Here is a 17,632-nt window from a genome sequence, read left to right on the forward strand (position 1 = left end):
GACTTATCAACCTTCAGACTTAACAGTCTCTCCAACACCAATTCCTGGCAAATATAAATTCCCTTAAGTTCAGGTCCTTCAGCCACTGTTACCTCAGGGAGATTGCTTGTGTCTTCCCCAGTGAACACAGATCTGAAGTACCCATTTAATTCCTCTGCCATTTCTTTGTTCCTGGTAATATATTCCCCTGTTTCTGTCTTCAAGGGCCCAATTTTAGTCCTAACCATTTTTTTGCCTTGCACATATCTAAAAAAGCTTTTACTATCCTCCTTTATATTATGGGCCAGTTTACCTTCGTACCTCATTTTTCCTCTGCGTATTTCCTTCTTAGTAATCCTCTGTTCTTTAAAAGCTTCCGAGTCCTCCGTTTTCCCACTTATCTTTGCTATGTTATACTAAGGAATTAGATGCATAAATTGAGAGCGGTCTTGCAGGGCTTAAGGAGAAAAGCAGGTTGGTGGAGTGAGACAAGCTGAATTGCTATTACAAAGGGATGGATACAGACCTGACAAATCGAATGGCTTCCTGCGATTCTATTGTGTGTGTCTCTCCTGCTCCTTGAATGCTGCCTGGCCACCTGCTTTTCCAGTGCCTCACGTTTTGACGGTTGTGTGTGATTCCCTTGTCATGATGCTGATCTGCTTGTTGATTCTTTTTTGCTTTGCTCCCTCTCCTGCTCACAGCCGGTTACTGCGCTGGCTCAGGTGGATCGTGAGAAGATTTACCAGTGGATCAATGAGCTATCCAGCCCCGAGACCCGGGAAAATGCCTTGTTAGAACTCAGCAAGAAGAGAGAGTCGGTGCCTGACCTGGCCCCCATGCTCTGGCACTCTTTTGGAACTATTGCTGCCCTCCTACAGGTGATGGTCATTCACTCTATAAATATTTGTTTCAGCCACAGCTCGAATATTGTGTAGTGAGTTTTGAGAAGATTTGTAGCTCAGGTTGAGGTTCTGGGTGTAGGTTTGCTCGCTGAGCTGGAAGGTTTGTTTTCAGACGTTTCATCACCATACTAGGTAACATCTTCAGTCCACCTCCGAATGAAGAACTGGTATTGTAGCCCACTTGCTATTTGTATGTTTGGATTTCTTGGGGTGGTGACATCATTTCTTATGGTGATGTCATTTCCCATTCTTTTTCTTAAGAGTTGGTAAATGGGATCCAAGTCAATGTATTTGTTGATAGAGTTCCGTTTGGAATGCCATTCTTCTAGGAATTCTCGTGCATGTCTCTGTTTGGCTTGTTCTAGGATGGATGTGTTGTCCCAGTCAAAGTGGTGTCCTTCCTCATCTGTATGTAAGGATACTAGTGAGATTGGGTCGTGTCGTTTTGTGACTCTTTGACTGGGACAACACATCCATCCTAGGACAAGCCTAACAGAGATATGCATGAGAATTCCTAGAAGCATGGCATTCCAACCAGAACTCTATCAACAAACACGTTGACATTAACATTTTAGGAAGCTTTTAGATGCACACTTGATGCTAAGGCATTAAAAGGCTATGTGCCAATTGCTACAAAATGGGATTATAATAGTGTGATAACTCCTACGTGGCCCAGGGGAATTACTAATTAATTTTGACTTTCATTTTAAAAGGATAGAGGGTATACAATGGTGAGTCTCGGCAAGCTGATTAGAACTGCCAAAACTAGTGAGGTGTAAGAGTTTGTGATCGATTTTTATTGTTTTGTTTAATTCGGACTTTTCCCAGACTCTGTTTTCTTAAATTTGCTTAAACAGCATTTTTTTAAAAAAAACTCCATTTAAATACAAACAAAATGACGAGATTTAGACCCACCTTTCAGCGTGGACCAAGCATCTGCAGTCCTCACTATCTCCTAGTTGCTGAACCAAGCCTGATGACCTAAGCTGTGTGGCGGGGAAAGTGTGTGTGAAATGTTCACACAGTTGAAGGGTGTGAAGCATGTACACGATGCAGTAGCAAACCGGGTTTGTTGCTGCATTAATAGTGCAGAGGCTTCAACAGGACACCACATCTCCCATGGGAGTTTAAATTTGATTGAAGTCACTCTGAAATTTAAAGTTAAAAATCACACAACATCAAGTTATAGTCTAACAGGTTTATTTGGATGTACTAGCCTTTTGAGCACTGCTCCTCAACCACCTGATGAAGGAGCAGCATTCAGAAATCTAGTGCTTCCAAATAAACCTGTTGGACTATAACCTGGTGCTGTGCGATTTTTAACTTTATACACCCCAGACCAAATCCTGAAATTTAAAAGAAGCAGTAACAGTGACCATGAAATGAGAAGATTGTGAATTTCTGTTTCTGTCAGTTTCTGAATGTCTCTGAGAGAAGGAAATCCACAGCTGTTTCCCTGTCCATCCTGTACAGTGCGTGACTCCAACAATGAGCTTGAGGCTTAACCATCTTTTGAAATGGCCCAGTAACTGTTGTAGCTGTAAGATTTGGGCAACTGGTGATGGGTAATCAATGCTAACCTCACCAGCAATGCCAATATCTTGCAAATAAATATTGTTTAAACGGGTCCTGTTCAATGTACACTTTGTTTGCTCCGTTTCTCCAGGCTCTGATGCTGATCCCATTCAGAACCTGCGGAAGCCTCTGGGAACGCCAACAGGGTTGTAGCTTTGACAGTACCTGAAGAGCCATGATTCGGTGTGGTTGTCTGATGTTATTGAACAGGTTGAGTTCAGAGTTGGCTTGGCCATGCTGTCACCCTGCTCACTTCCTGCATTACTCTCTTTGTATTTTAACGTGTTTTATTTCTGCATTTTGTTTTCCAGGAAATTGTAAATATTTATCCATCTATCAACCCTCCAACTCTCACGGCTCATCAATCTAACCGCGTGTGTAATGCACTCGCATTGTTGCAATGCGTAGCATCACATCCAGAAACCAGGTAACATCAAATATGCATCTAGGATTCTGTTTGCTTCTGTTATTTCCTGCTGAGCTCTTTGGCTTCACTTGGGGAAGTCCAACCTTGTATTTGTCCGATCTCTTGTTGGATTGCTTCACCCTGAGTCTCCATCCCCGGTGAAGGCTGTGGTGGCTGCAAAGGATTTGCAAAACAATAGTAGGATATGTGAATAGGAAGAATTTAGAGGGATATGGGCCAAATGCTGGCAAATAGGTCTAAATTAATTTAGAATAGCTGCTTGGAGTTGGATCAAAGGGCCTGTTTTGATGCTGTACATCGCTATGACTTTAATAAGGAATAAAAGACCTATATAGCACTTTTCATAATTTCACATGGTATCAAAGTGCTTTACAGGCTGGAGGTATTGAAGTGTTGTACTGTAAGAAACAAAGCAGCCAATCTTTGCATAGCAAGGCCCCACAAGCAGCAGCAAAGTAAATCGTGAAATCCTCTGTTTTACGCTGTAAGTACAAAGAACATAGAGTTATGGGTAAATTACCACAAATTGCCTTGGACTCTGATACTTATTAAGAATTCTCACAGACAATCAAGCACTGAAATAATAATTCAAACTTCATTGCATGTAAGAACCAAATATTAGAATCCTCAAGCAAGTATAAGCCAGTGACCCAACTTAGTTATTACCCGATTAAAGGTGAAATCTGGCCAGGACTGTTGATGGGAGGATTCCTGCAGTATTGTTCTTCGAAGTTCTGCTAAAGTGGAGTTCTGGTGTTCAATTCTTAAACAGATTTTTGTCCTTCAGTGTCTGAGCTGATCTACTGATTATTTCTTTATAATTCTTTCATTTGAGTTACTGTAGGTCGGAGATACTGTAGGTCTGCGGCTGGCTTCCTTATCAAAAGTAATTTTTGTTTCTTGTTACTTTTGCCTTAAGTGTCTATTGAGGCCACTACTTTCCTGTGATTAATTTTTTACATGCTTCTTTAGAACATTCGGTTGTTCTTGTGAGAATAAAGTTTCAGTTTATCAGGCAGGTGTCAAAGCAATTTTGTTTATGTAATCTCAGCTAATTGCTTGAGTATCTGTGTAATGGTCTGTCTTTGTTTCTTAACAGCTTATTGCATACTGAGTTATTGCTATGTGTAATAGCCTATTTTTTCATTCAGACAAAGAACAGTTAAAATTCTGAAGTCTTTAATATCAGAGTCATACAGCTCAGAAGCAGACCCTTCAGTCCAACTTGTCTGGGCTGACCAGACATCCCAATCTGATCTAGTTCCATTTGCCATTGTTTGGCCCATATCCTTCTAGGCCCTTCCTATTCATATACCCAACCAGATGCCTTTTAAATGTTGTAATTGTACCAGCCTCCACCACTTCCTCTGGCAACTCATTCCATTCACATCTCACTCTTTGCATGAAAAAGTTACCCTTCAAGTCCTTTTTTAAATCTTTCCCTTCTCACCTTATGCCTATGCCCTCTAGTTTTGGACATCAGAAGATGTTAGAAAAAAGAAATAATAGCAGAAAGAGTGAATCTTCTAAGTCCATGAGTCTCCATCAGAACATCTGATGGACAATCATTGGACTCAGAACTTTAAACTCTGCAGATGCTGCCAGACCTGTGCGTTTCTCCAGCACTTTGTTTCATTTGCTTTAGATCTCAGCTGAGAGAGATATGTTGGTCAGAACATGGAACAGTACAGCACTATTAACAGACCCTTCGGCTCAACATGTCTGTGCCAACCATGGTGCCATTCTAAACTAATCTCATCTGCATGCACATGGTCCATATCCCTCTGTTCCCTTCCTGTTCATGTGTTTGTCTAACTGCCTCTTAAACATTGCTATCATATCTGCTTCGACCACTTTTCCTGGCAGCATGTTCCAGGCATCTACCACCCTCTGTGCTTTTAAAAAAACAAACCCCTTAAACTTTTCCCCCTCACCTTTGATCTATGTTCCACTAGTACGTGCCATTTATATCCTGGGGAAAAAGACTTTGACTCCTAACCATGACTAATAATTTTATATATTTCTGTCGGGTTGCCCTGATTGAAGTGTATAAATTGAAGTAGAGATATTCTAGACAAATAGTCCTCTTTGCAGATAAAATGGGACCTGTCAAATGCTCCATGCTAAAAGCTAACAGATCTAGTTTGTGAACTTCTTCATACTCCTTCCCAGTATTCAAGGATTTCTTGTACATAAATGAACAATCCATTTTCTTACAAGATCCCACACTGCTATTGTAGTCTTCATCTGAGGGGGCAGCCAAAACCAGACATTTATGTCTCTTTTGAAAAACGTCACCTCTCAGTACTGCATTGAGTTATCAGTCTGGATTATGGGCTGAAGAAACTTCACTAGGCTGATTGCACTGTCCAGAGAGCTGGGGAAACTGGGCTTGTATTCTCTAGAGTTTTGTAAAATAAGAAGTGATCTCAATAAAACCTATAAAATACTTAAAGGAACAGAGAGAGGGTAAATGCAGGGAGGCTTTTCCCATAGTTATGGGATCTAGAGCCAGACGGGCCAAATTCAAAGTAACGGGATGACAGGATGAAGATGAGCTGAAATTGTTTTACTTAGAGTGGTGATCCTTTCGAATTCTACACACCAAAATGCTGTGAAAGCTCAGTCTTTGAATATATTTCAGATGGCAGATTTTTAGATAATAATAATGTCAAGAGATATGGGCTAAAGTAAAAACATGGCTTTGAGGTAGATGATCAGCTATGATTATATTGAATGGATGACCGACCCCAGTTCTAATGAATCTAAAGTGGGACTCAATCCACAGTACAACATTTTTGACCACTGAAAATTCATGGATATTGAGTGACTGAGCAGGCACCAGGATTGAATGGTCTATTCATGCTCTTGCATTCAAACAGCATTACCAAGAATTGTAATTTAGCTTTTTGTATTTTAATTATAGTTTGCTAATTGTACGCAGACTAGGTGATTTATTTACTTGTATGTTATCAAACCTGATTTGTAATAGATTTGTTTTTTTTTTCCTGCTGTGTTCCAGGTCAGCATTTCTAGCAGCCCATATCCCGCTGTTTCTCTATCCATTCTTGCACACAGTCAGTAAGACGAGACCCTTTGAGTATCTGCGACTCACCAGCCTGGGTGTTATAGGTAAGCACTCAGCTTCCTGTTTGTTTGGTGAGTCTTCTTGGTGGTAAATATTCTGTGGTAAAGTTTCACTGAGACTAGAAATCATCTTGCAGTGGCTCAGAGAAGTAGTTGTTCTCTCTGTAAATGTGAAAATGGTGCAAATTGGAAGTGATGACAAACTCAGCCCTTCTCCAGCCCCATTTCATTAGCCAGTCATAATCTAGTGCAACTTTTCTGACCAGTTTTGGGGCAAAGTGTCATCACTGATCGTCAATTGTGGGTACAAATGTAGGTCATTTTACTCTCGTGGTTCAACCTGACACTGAGCAGGCAGCTCACTGAAAGATGAGGCTGGGGTGCAGGATTGGGAGGCGATGCTGTAATTCTAGTTCCGTTCAATTTGTGTGATGTAGCAGCCCAGGGTTGAGTGTGACTCTTGTTGCTGTAGTTAAGTGTTTTTAAACCCTTTCTTTGTCCTTCTTTCTGCAGGCGCCTTAGTGAAAACAGATGAACAGGAAGTCATCAACTTCCTTTTGACAACAGAAATTATTCCTCTCTGCCTCCGGATAATGGAGTCAGGAAGTGAATTGTCCAAAACGGTAGGGGTTGCTGTCATGTAAAGTGGAAGTGTTTTTGTCAAAGTTTAATCTTTACAGTTCTGCAAAGGTTTAAACTGTGTAATTATACCAGGCCCCCCAACAGTCACTTAATTTTATATTCATTGGATCTTTAATTAGGTGACATGGTGGCTCAGTGGTTAGCACTGCTGCCTCACAGCGCCAAGGACCTGGGTTCGATTCTACTCTCGGGTGACTGTCTGTGTGGTGTTTGCACGTTCTCCCCGTGTCTACGTGGGTTTCCTCCGGGTGCTCCGGATTCCTTTAGCAATCCAGAAGATGTGCAGGTTAGGTAAATTGGCCTTGTTAAATTGCCCATAGTATTCATGGATCTGTAGGTTAGGTGTGTTAGTCAGGGGGCGAATATAGGATAATAGGGTAGGGGAATGGGTTTGAGTGGGTTACTCTTCGGAGGGTCGGTGTGGACTTGTTGGGCCAAAGAGCCTGATTCCACACTAAGGATTCTATGATTCTTTGAATTGTATTCAAGTGATGGCCAGTAACGTACATAAAGGAGTGCAAGTGAATCCCAGTTAATGCTCACCTCCTCAATACAGTGAAACATTCAAAGAATACAGAGTTAACGCAGGTTGTCAGATAGATCATAGAATGGATCCTTTTCATGTCCCAATAAGGTATTCTTGCTGAATGAGATGTTACAGCTCTCTGTGAGATCCCTCTCTGATGCATCTTCCCCCTAGTTGATACAGTTCCTTGTGATAGCTCCTAAAAGTTCCTATCTCTGATACCCAGTGCTGCTGCAACCTTTCTCTAACATTCTAATTAGAATCTTCCCGCTCTAACACATTCACACTGCGAATGTGCTGCGTTCAGTGCTGCTAGTGAAGTGATTTACACCACTGTTTGTTAGATATACTTTTAGCTGATGAACAACCAGTCTGGACTGCTTGAAACTTTTCCCTGTGAGCTCTTATGTTTTAGGATGTGGATTTCAGGTAGTGGTGCAGGCACAGATCTTTATTGTATCCTGTGTTCATGTCCTCTGCACAGTTGAATTGAATGTTCTTGCTTTGTTTGGTGACCTGTGTAACCTCTTTCATTCTGGCTCCTAGGTTGCAACTTTTATTTTGCAGAAGATCCTATTGGATGACACAGGACTGGCTTACATCTGTCAGACGTACGAACGATTCTCTCATGTGGCCATGATTCTGGTGAGCCAAGAGTGAGCTGAATTCCCTGTTAATTGCCATTGTTGGGAATGATAGCATATCCTTTTGTATTGCATGCCTTAAACAGGCCTTTGCGTTTCACATATATTGTTCATTTTTTCCAATTCCTTGCTTGCTTCCCCCTTTGTGGCCAACCAATATTGCATGCATAATGAAACACATGCAGCAGGGAGTCAGGAAATTTAATGGAATGTTGGCCCTTATTTCATGGAGGTTGGAGTAAAGAATGGGGAAATCTCACTGCACCTGTACAAGGTGCTGGGGAGACCACATCAGGAGAACATTTCGTTTTCTTGAAGGGCTCGACAGGGTGAATGCTGAGTCTAGGACTACAGGGCATTCTCAGAATAATGGGGCACCAAGTTGAGTAGAGATGAGCCCACATTCGGTTCAACCATGACCTGGCCCTTCGGCCCATCGACCTCGTTCCACCATTTAACAAATGGCCTACTCCAGCTCTTAATTTGTAAATTTGTACATTCATAATTACTTTTGGTTAGTCAAAAACAGTTGTCCCTTTTAAAACCTGCGCTGTTTATTTCAGACTGTTTGATCTTTAGGTTCATGGTTTAAAACAAACGGGAACATATTGGGGAATATTTCCATCCAGAAGGTGGTGGGGTTCTGAAATGCACTGCCTGAGAGGTTGCTTGAGATGATTAAGCTCACAACCTTTTAAAAAGTACTTGGATGAGTGCTTGAAATGTTATAATATTCAAGGCTTTGAGCCAAACGGTGGCTCAGTGGTTAGCACTGCTGCCTCACAGCACCAGCGTCCCAGGTTCGATTCCAGCCTTGGGTGACTGTGTGGAGTTTGCACAGTCTCCCCGTGTCTGCGTGGGTTTCCTCCAGGTGCTCTGGTTTCCTCCCACAGTCCAAAGATGTGCAGGTCAGGTGAATTGGCCATTCTAAATTGCCCGTAGTGTTAGCTGCATTAATCAGGGGGAAATGGGTCTGGGTAGGTTACTCTTCAGAGGGTTGGTGTAGACCTGTTGGGCCGAAGGGCCTGTTTCCACACTGTAGGGAATCTAATCTTTTTTAAAAAAAATGCTGGAGATTGAAGGTAGTGTAGAGTTAGTTTTTGTCAGTGTGGATGTTTCTGTGCTGTACGGTTTGATAAGTGGATGATTAAAATGTTCCAGAGTAAGAATAATAAATGTCCCAGTCACAATAGTCAGAGTCCTATATAACTCAGAAAAAGTCCGTTGGCCCATTGTAGGAGTCATCTCGAGTGTCTGATGGTTAGAGAGAGAAATAATCAGGTTGGGACCTCTACTCCAGGTGGTCATCCATTGATCCTTGCTGAGAATTGATTTTTTTTGTTTTCTTTTCTGATTTTGTTCTCGAGACATGGGGAAAACCGCGTTTATTGTGTTTGAACAGATGGTAGAGGGTTGTCTTGAATTGCTGCAGTCCGAGTGGTGAAGATGCTCATACAGTGCTGTTAGATAGGGAGTTCAGGGTTTTGACCCAGTGACAACAAAGGGCAAACCAATGTGTCTCCCAAAACAAGGTGACGCATAATTTGGTGATTTGTTGTTCCTGTAACATGCTGCTCCTGTCCTTCACATGCTGGAGGGCAGGGTGAGAGGTCGTGTTAGAGATGTCTTGATAACTTGCATTGTACCCTGTAGATGGTGCACGCTGTGGAGGAAGTGAATACTGAGTTTGTGGGCACTGATTGAATGGACTGACTATTTTGGTGCTGAAATTTTGGAGAGTTTAACTTTGGCTGATTTTTGATTTGCACTTCTTGAATGGGATGAGAATCTGAAACCTCAGCAAGTATGGATGGTGTTGGGGGGGAAAGGGGAGTGATGCAACTTACCCAGCAATTGCTGGAGCAGCTATAACACTGGCTTGTCTGTGTGTGCAGGGTAAGATGGTGCTGCAGCTCTCCAAAGAGCCCTCAGCCAGATTGTTGAAGCATGTCGTTCGCTGCTACCTCCGTCTCTCCGACAATCCACGGTAAGTTCAGACCCCAGTGATCAGCTGATAATTGGCAAGCAAATCGCACCCCCATTTCCTAAAAAAAAGGCAGTTCCGTCTGCGCAGGTGATCTTCCCAACAGCTTGCACTATTTGTCCTGGGACTGGGAATGTCCAGGACTATTAGCATTGGCCCCCTAAACCCCAGCAGTGCCTGGTCTCCCTCTTCTCTCTGACCTAGTGGTAGCTCCACAGTGTTCAGGGAATCAGGAGCCGTGGATTTGGTTGTATTATAAATGTAATATTAATGCAATGATCCACGCTGCTGGTACAACTGGATGAGTTCCATCCCAGAATGAAATCTGGCTTGGTAATTTTGTTTTGGTTCACACGCTGGTCAGTAACTGAAATGTAGTTGCAAGAGGCTGGAGAATTTCTTTACCAACAGAGGTATATTATATAAAATAATTAAATAAAAAGCAAAGTATCTAATGATTATCTAAGATTACAAAGAGACCTTGATCATCTCGGTCAATGGAGTGGCAGATGGGAGTTTGATTTGGATAAATGCGAGGTATTGCATTTTGGCAAAACAAACAAGGGCAGGACTTGTCCAATTAAAAATAAGGCCTTTGGTAGTGTTGTAGAATAGAGGGACCTAGGGTGCAGGTAAATAATTCTTTGAAGTTTGCAAACGTGTAGACAGGGTAGCTAAGGTGTTTAGCACGCTTTCCTTCAGTGCTCAGACCTTTGAGTATAGGAGTTGGGACACGATGTTGAAGTTTACAGGATGTGGGTGAGGCCTGTTCTGGAGTACTGTATCCAGTTCTGGTTGCAATAGAACATAGAAAAATACAGTGCAGTACAGGCCCTTTGGCCCTCGATGTTGCGCCGATCCAAGCCCACCTAACCTACACTAGTCCACTATCCTCCATATGCCTATCCAATGCCCGTTTAAATGCCCATAAAGAGGGAGAGTCTACCACTGCTACTGGCAGGGTATTCCATGAACTCACGACTCGCTGAGTAAAGAATCTACTCCTAACATCTGTCCTATACCTACCACTCCTTAATTTAAAGCTATGCCCCCTCGTAATAGCTGACTCCATATGTGGAAAAAGGTTCTCATGGTCAACCCTATCTAAACCCCTAATCATCTTGTACACCTCTATCAAGTCACCCCTAAACCTTCTTTTCTCCAATGAAAACAGCCCCAAGTGCCTTAGCCTTTCCTCATGATCTTCCTACCATACCAGGCAACATCCTGGTAAACCTCCTCTGCACCCGTTCCAGTGCCTCCACATCCCTCCTATAGTATGGCGACCAAAACTGCACACAATACTCCAGATGCGGCCGCACCAGAGTCTTATACAACTGCAATGTTACAGGAAGGACATTTAAGCTGGAGAGGATTCAAAAAAGGGCTTATCAGGATTATGCTGGGAACGGTTGGTTTGAGTTCAAAGGAGAGGCTGGAATTTTTTTTCAATGGAGTGTAGGAGGTTGAGGGATGACTTTATAGAAGTTTATAAAAAATCATGAGGGCTGTTGATGTGGTGAATGACAGGTGTTGTTTCTCTAGGATGGAGGATCTCAAGACTGGGGACTATACTTTTATGATGAAAGGAAAAAGATTTTGAAAAAGACATCAGGGGCAACGTTTTTACACTGGTTTGGGTGCAGAATGAATTTCCAGACTAAGTAGTGGATGTGGGTGCAGTTAGAGTTTAAAAAGACATTTCGATAAGTTGAACAGGAAATATGTGAATAGGAAATCTTTGAAAGGGTATGGGCCAAGCACAGGCAGGTGGGACTAGTTTAGTTTGTGAACTTGTTCAGCGTGGACTGGTTGGACCAAAGGATTGGACTCTATGATCCCCTTCTGCAAATTATCAAAGGCATCTGTGCCACTCTTTTAAAATCCAAGCTCTAAAATTATATATGTGAATAATGTGTTAGCTGCTGCCCTACAGTAAACCTCCATCCCAAGTGTTTTAATGAGCACGGCCATTGGTCCTTCTTTCCTGAAATGGTTTCATTGGCTGTAGGAGATGTTGCTTTAGCAATCCTCTAAGGAGGGCAGTATTCCAGAGGCCCAGATGAATGATCGTGGGCTCGGGTTCAAGTCCCAGTATGGCAGCTGATGGAATTTGGGTTCAGTTCATGGGAAACATACAAAGACTAACAAAGGGCCACAAAGCAGCTCATAAGAGCAGCTAGAAAGGATTATGAAAGGAAACTTTCAAGCTATATTTATTATAGAGGAAAGTGGTTGGTTAAGAGAACTATTGACCCAGTGATGGCTGAGAGTAGGGATTTTGTCAATGATGATGGGGAAATGGCAGACATGCTGAACGATTATTTTGCTTCAATATTCACAGCAGAAAAGGAGGAGAGCTTGTCAGAAGTCCTAAAGAAATGAAGAGGATCAGGGACAGGGTGTTAGTTAAATTAGTTTAAGTAATTCATTGAAAATAGGGAAATTAGTGGGATTGAAGAATGATAAATCTCCATGACCAGGTGGTTTCCATCCATGGGTGTTAAAGGAGGTGGGAGAGCACATTCCCAATGCCCTGACTGTAATATTGGATTCTTGATTCAGGAGTGTTACCTCTGGATTGGAAAGTTGCTCATATCGTTCTACTTTTTAAGAAGAGTGACAGGGGGAAACCAGAGAATTAGAGACCAGTCAGCCTGACATCTGTCTGTCTTGGGGAAATTGTTTGGACCTAAAATTAAGGATAGGATAACTGATCACCACCTTGAAAGATTTCAGTTGATCAGGGAGAGTCAGCACATGGATTCATGAACAGTAGGTCATGCCTGACAAACCCCAGAGTTTTTTGAAGAGTGACAAAGGTAGTAAACAGAAGGAAATCAATGGATATTCTTCAAACAGACTTCCAGAAGGCTTTTGATAAAAGTCCCATAAAACCCTAGTTCGACTCCACTTCGAGTACCGTGAGCAGATCTGAGCGTCACACCTTCGGAAGAATGATTTAGCACTGGAGGGAGTTCAACTCGTGTTTACAAGGATGATACCTGGACTCCAGGGGTTATGAGGCAAGAATAGACTAAGTAGGTCTTTATTCTCCAGAATTTAAAAGGGTAAGTGGTAATCTAATAGAGGTCTTCGGGGGAAATTAACAGGGTAGATAAAGAAAAACTATTTCCATTGGTTGAAAATTCGAGAACCAAGTCTTAAGAATTGGGGCCAGCCCCTTCAGAGGAAATGTTAGAAAGCACTTCAACGCACACCGAGTAGAAGAGGTTTGGAATGCTCCTCCACAAACAGCAGTCGATGCTAATTCACCTGTTAAATCTGAGATAGACAAATTTCTATTAAACAAGGGTATCAAGGAATGTGGGTCCAAGGCAGGCATATGGACCTAGGTTACTGATCAGCCATGATCTTATTGATGGTGGAGAGGCCTCTAAGGCTGAATGGCTTACTTCTGTTCTTAGTTAATAGAATCTAGAATTGAACGTTAGCTTCAGTGATGAAGGTGGGGGGAGACTCTGGTTCGAGTCATACCAGGCACACAGGAAGATGGTCATGCTTGTTGGCGATCAGTCATCTCTGCAAGGGTACTTCAGGGTCACGTCCTCGGCCCAACCATCTTCAGCTGCTTCCTCAGTGACCTTCCCTCCATCATAAGGTCAGAAGCAGGGATTCACTGATGAATGCAGAATATTGAACACTCAGATACTGAAGCGAGAAAAAAGAGTTTACAGGAATACAGGGAAAGTACAGTGACAAAATGGATAGCGCTCTCAATAATTCCCTGTGGATTTCATGAGTTATAGGGTTTGATGTGAACTAGCTTCGATTCCAGCCTCTGGCAACTGTCTGTGTGGAGTTTGCACTTCTCCCCGTGTCTGTGTGGGTTTCCTCCGGGTGCTCCGGTTTCCTCCCACAGTCCAAAGATTTGCAGGTCAGGTGGATTGGCCATGCTAAATTGCCCGTAGTGCTAGCTGCATTCGTCAGAGGGAAATGGGTCTGGGTGGGTTACTCTTCGGAGGGTTGGTATGGACCAAAGGGCCTGTTTCCACGCTGTAGGGAATCTAATCTAAATCAGGCAATCTCCTCCCCACTTTCTGAATGTGGCTGTCTGTACAGAGAACCCTGCTTCTTGTTTCAACACTTCTTTTAGAGAAGGAAGGGTGATGACAGATGTAGATGATAAAATGCTGGTGCACTGCAGGATCGCTGTTTCTTTTCCAACATTTTCATTGTGTTAGTGTGGAAGAGAGAACATCCCTGGTGTGCTTTAAGCTGTGTTGTGTTTTATCAAATATTGTGTTACAGGCTTTCGAATGGCTGGCCTGGGTGTTACTGTGTCATATTTATATCTTGCAGGGCAAGGGAGGCACTCCGACAGTGCCTGCCTGACCAGCTGAAAGATACCACGTTTGCCCAGGTGCTGAAAGACGATACTACTACCAAGCGTTGGCTGGCCCAACTTGTCAAGAATCTCCAGGAGGGACAGGTTACCGACCCTCGGGGAATCCCCCTGCCACCCCAGTGACTGAAGTGACCCTCCTGTAGGCTGAGGCCATCAGGCAGCATCGTTGCTGGCACAGTCTGGGATTTGGGGAGTGGGGCAATGCTCTATTTGTACAGATCACTGTGGTCTTTGAAATAATGGGGATGTTGGACTCCTGAGATTCTGGACAGTGAACTGCGGAGTACATTACTGGACAACCCGTCTTCTTTGCTCCTCCGTCTCTCTGCTGCCAAATAGCACTCATTTGCGACATGGACTGTGATTGAATGAGCCACATCCCTTGAGCTGGTACATCAAGGCCTCAATGGTCTTTGTCAACTTCCAATATAACGTTTCCAGGCTTCGAATTTCACCCACCTCTTCATAAATACTGTCCAGTTAGTGGGAGGAAAGAGGGATTTGATCAGTATTCTCTAGATCCAAGCTGAGCTAATTTCGATGAGTGGTTTGTCCTGGTTATAGGCCTGTCTGGAGGGGACTTCTCTCTGTTACATGTAGCCTCACTGCATCAGAAAGTAGGGAATAGTTGAGTCCCAATGTAAGGCCGTTCATGACTTCTAAAATTGTTCCTACTCTCTCCCATTAATCCTTTTTGACATGCCAATGCATATTCTCACCAGCCCCTCACAATCCTTGCATTGTACTGTAGGGAGAGACATTTCCTGCACTGAGGTACATTGCCTGTGCTTCCTGCTGGTCTCCTCCTGCACCTATTACTTTGGAGCTTCATTGATGATCCTCGCTAAGACTGGAAGGTTGTACTGTGGTGTCGGCTCTCCTTTTCGCCAGGCATGGATGGGAGAAGAGTAACTCGGAGTTGAGAGATCTGTGTGAGTAAACAGTTCTCTGGGAAGGTGGTCCACTCGTTTGACTATTCATGGGCTCAGTCTCTGGAAACTTGCACTCTTTTCCTTCAGTATATTCCAGCAGTGTTTCTATTCACCCAACCCTCCCACCTAGCCTCCATTCCCAGACCTCCAACAAGTCTATGTTTTCAGGGTATCCATTCTCCTGTGTCCTATTTGCTGGCTGGCTATGTTGTACAGCGCACCTCAATCCCAAGCTCTGGCTCAGCTGAATCTCCCTTCGCCTTTGTTTCACCAGTGAGAGAACTTTAAGGTCAGACAGCACTTCAGTCACTACTGGGTGGCAGCTAGTTAATATTGGGGCACAGCTGTTCCAGCACCCCAAACTGCCTTAATGCATTCCAGCCTGACTTACTGAAGACTCAGGGCCCCTGGGGTCCAGTCACACCTCCAGGATACCTCTTGCAGTAATCCTCCCATTCCCATCCACCTCTGTCCCAATCCCATGGCACAAGGATGTAGATTCTGGGCCAATTCTGAACTGGGCTTTCTTTAAGGGGAGGGGGGACATTGAAACCTACATGTAATAATTTCTTTTAAAATACCGTTACGCTAACCAGTGGATTGTGTTGAGGAAAATGTTGCATTGAGATCTGTTTACTGTGAGCCCCATAATGGTCCAGGGCTGTTTATAACAATGATAGCTGCCACTTAACCCCTTGCTGGTGCACATGATGATTATCCCTCACTGTCCCTCCTTCCCTAGCTCGGTGTTAAGTGGGTATGTGTGATCCCATATATGGTGCATTAACGTCTGGTATACAGAGTCTGCGTGGTGTCACTTAATACCATTCATTGAGTTCCTCATTGATCTGCAACTTTCTGTCAGTGTGTTAGCACTCTGCGATCAGCTTAATCTTCCTCTCCCTGGTAGGTTAGCTGGGGAGAGGGTGCATTCAGTCAGGCTGGGGGTTGCCCTGGAGGGAGCTGCTTTGCCTTACTGCCAATTGAGGCCTTTATATAGGTAATTAATGCCCCCATTTAAAAGCAACCTCCTGTTGCTGGTGTTCTCCCAGTGGTGAGAAGTGGGGGCAGACAGCAGAGAGCTCAATGAGAAAACCCCAGTGGGAATTGCTTGTGGATCTTTGGGAATGCCCCTCAATCAAAAGATTCAGATTAAAGACTAGGCTTTGGGAAGGGGGTGGCCTTCTGGGAGCAGTGATGCCCCCACCCCCCTTGCCTTGACAACAGATAGTGCACCACCTGACCTGCTGAGCGATTGAAGAGCCTCTACCTCTTGATCTCAGGGTAGGTCCACTGCTGCTGTCTTCATCGGCGTTGACCGTAATTCAGTCCATATTCTCATAAAGAGATAATGTAGGGATCTCTCCATCTCTTTGGCTGATTTCTATTAAATACCATCATGATGGTAGAAATGTGTGAGCTTTGTAGAGTGAAGGGGGAGGGCAGTGTTGCTGCAGGTCAATGGGAAATGACACCTTTTGGAACAGTATTGATATGTAATAAAAACAGAAACGTGCTGGAAATACACTGAATCTTGTGTACCTCCTTCAGAATGATTCCCAACATTATTGTACCTTCTTATCTTTTCACAGATTCTGATACCTGGTGTACATATCCCATTCTTTGCTTACTATTTTGACAGCAGTAACAAGATCACCCTCCACTCTATTGTATTTCTGAAGCACAAATGAAATGGCTTTCTTTCTGAAATACCATTGTGGGATACAGCAGAGGCGTGATGTATGATTGGGTGAATTTGGATGAATTTGCATTCTTGGTTTCCCAAAACTTCCCATGACTGGAAATTTCCTCACCCTTATCTGGATCTCTAGTTAATGAACTAATAGAGATCAATCCTTTTCCTGGAGCGTTGGAGGATGAGGGGTGACCTTACAGAGGTTTATAAAATCCTGAGGGGCATGGATAGGATAAATAGACAAGGTCTTTTCCCTGGGGTCGGGGTGCCCAGAACGAGGGGGCAAAGGTTTAGGGTGAGAGGGGAAATATATGAAAGAGACCTAAGAGGCAATGTTTTCACGCAGAGGGTGGTACGTGTATGGAATGAGCTGCCAGAGGAAGTGATGGAGGTTGGTTCAATTGCAATATTTAAGAGGCATTTGGATGGGTATATGAATAGGAAGGGTTTGGAGGGATATGGGCTGTGTGCTGTCAGGTGGGACTAGATTGGGTTGGGATATCTGGGCGGCATGGACGGGTTGGACTGAAGGGTCTGTTTCTGTGCTGTACATCTCTATGACTATGACTGTATGACTCATTTGGGCTGGCACGGTGGCTCAGTGGTTAGCCCTGCTATCTCACAGCACCAGGGCCCTGGATTCCGTTCCACCCTCGGGTAACTGTGAAGTTTGCATATTCTTCCCATGTCTGTGTGGGTTTCCTCTGGGTGTTCCAGTTTCCTCCCACAGTCCAAAGATGTGCAGGTTAGGTGGATTGGCCATGCTAAATTGTTCATAGTGTCCAGGAATGAACAGATTAGGTGGATTAGCCATAGGAAATGCAGGGTTACAGTGATATGGTAGGGATGTGGATCTTTTGGGGATG

General features: G+C 43.6%; 1 protein-coding gene across 1 annotated transcript in view; it reads left to right on the plus strand.

Annotated features, from left to right (window-relative positions):
- Positions 1–16,593, plus strand: part of cnot9 (CCR4-NOT transcription complex subunit 9) — a 22,278-nt gene extending 5,685 nt beyond the window's left edge. The window contains exons 2-8 of the mRNA XM_043694360.1: positions 684–860; positions 2,771–2,886; positions 5,909–6,018; positions 6,487–6,596; positions 7,688–7,786; positions 9,681–9,772; positions 14,093–16,593. Of these exons, the coding sequence (XP_043550295.1) occupies positions 684–860; positions 2,771–2,886; positions 5,909–6,018; positions 6,487–6,596; positions 7,688–7,786; positions 9,681–9,772; positions 14,093–14,261 (873 nt within the window). The 3' untranslated portion in view covers positions 14,262–16,593. The remainder of the gene's footprint in view (positions 1–683; positions 861–2,770; positions 2,887–5,908; positions 6,019–6,486; positions 6,597–7,687; positions 7,787–9,680; positions 9,773–14,092) is intronic.
- Positions 16,594–17,632: the final 1,039 nt, after the last annotated feature.

The sequence above is a fragment of the Chiloscyllium plagiosum genome, chromosome 7 (assembly GCF_004010195.1).
Source record: "Chiloscyllium plagiosum isolate BGI_BamShark_2017 chromosome 7, ASM401019v2, whole genome shotgun sequence".
Classification (NCBI taxonomy): Eukaryota; Metazoa; Chordata; class Chondrichthyes; order Orectolobiformes; family Hemiscylliidae; genus Chiloscyllium; species Chiloscyllium plagiosum.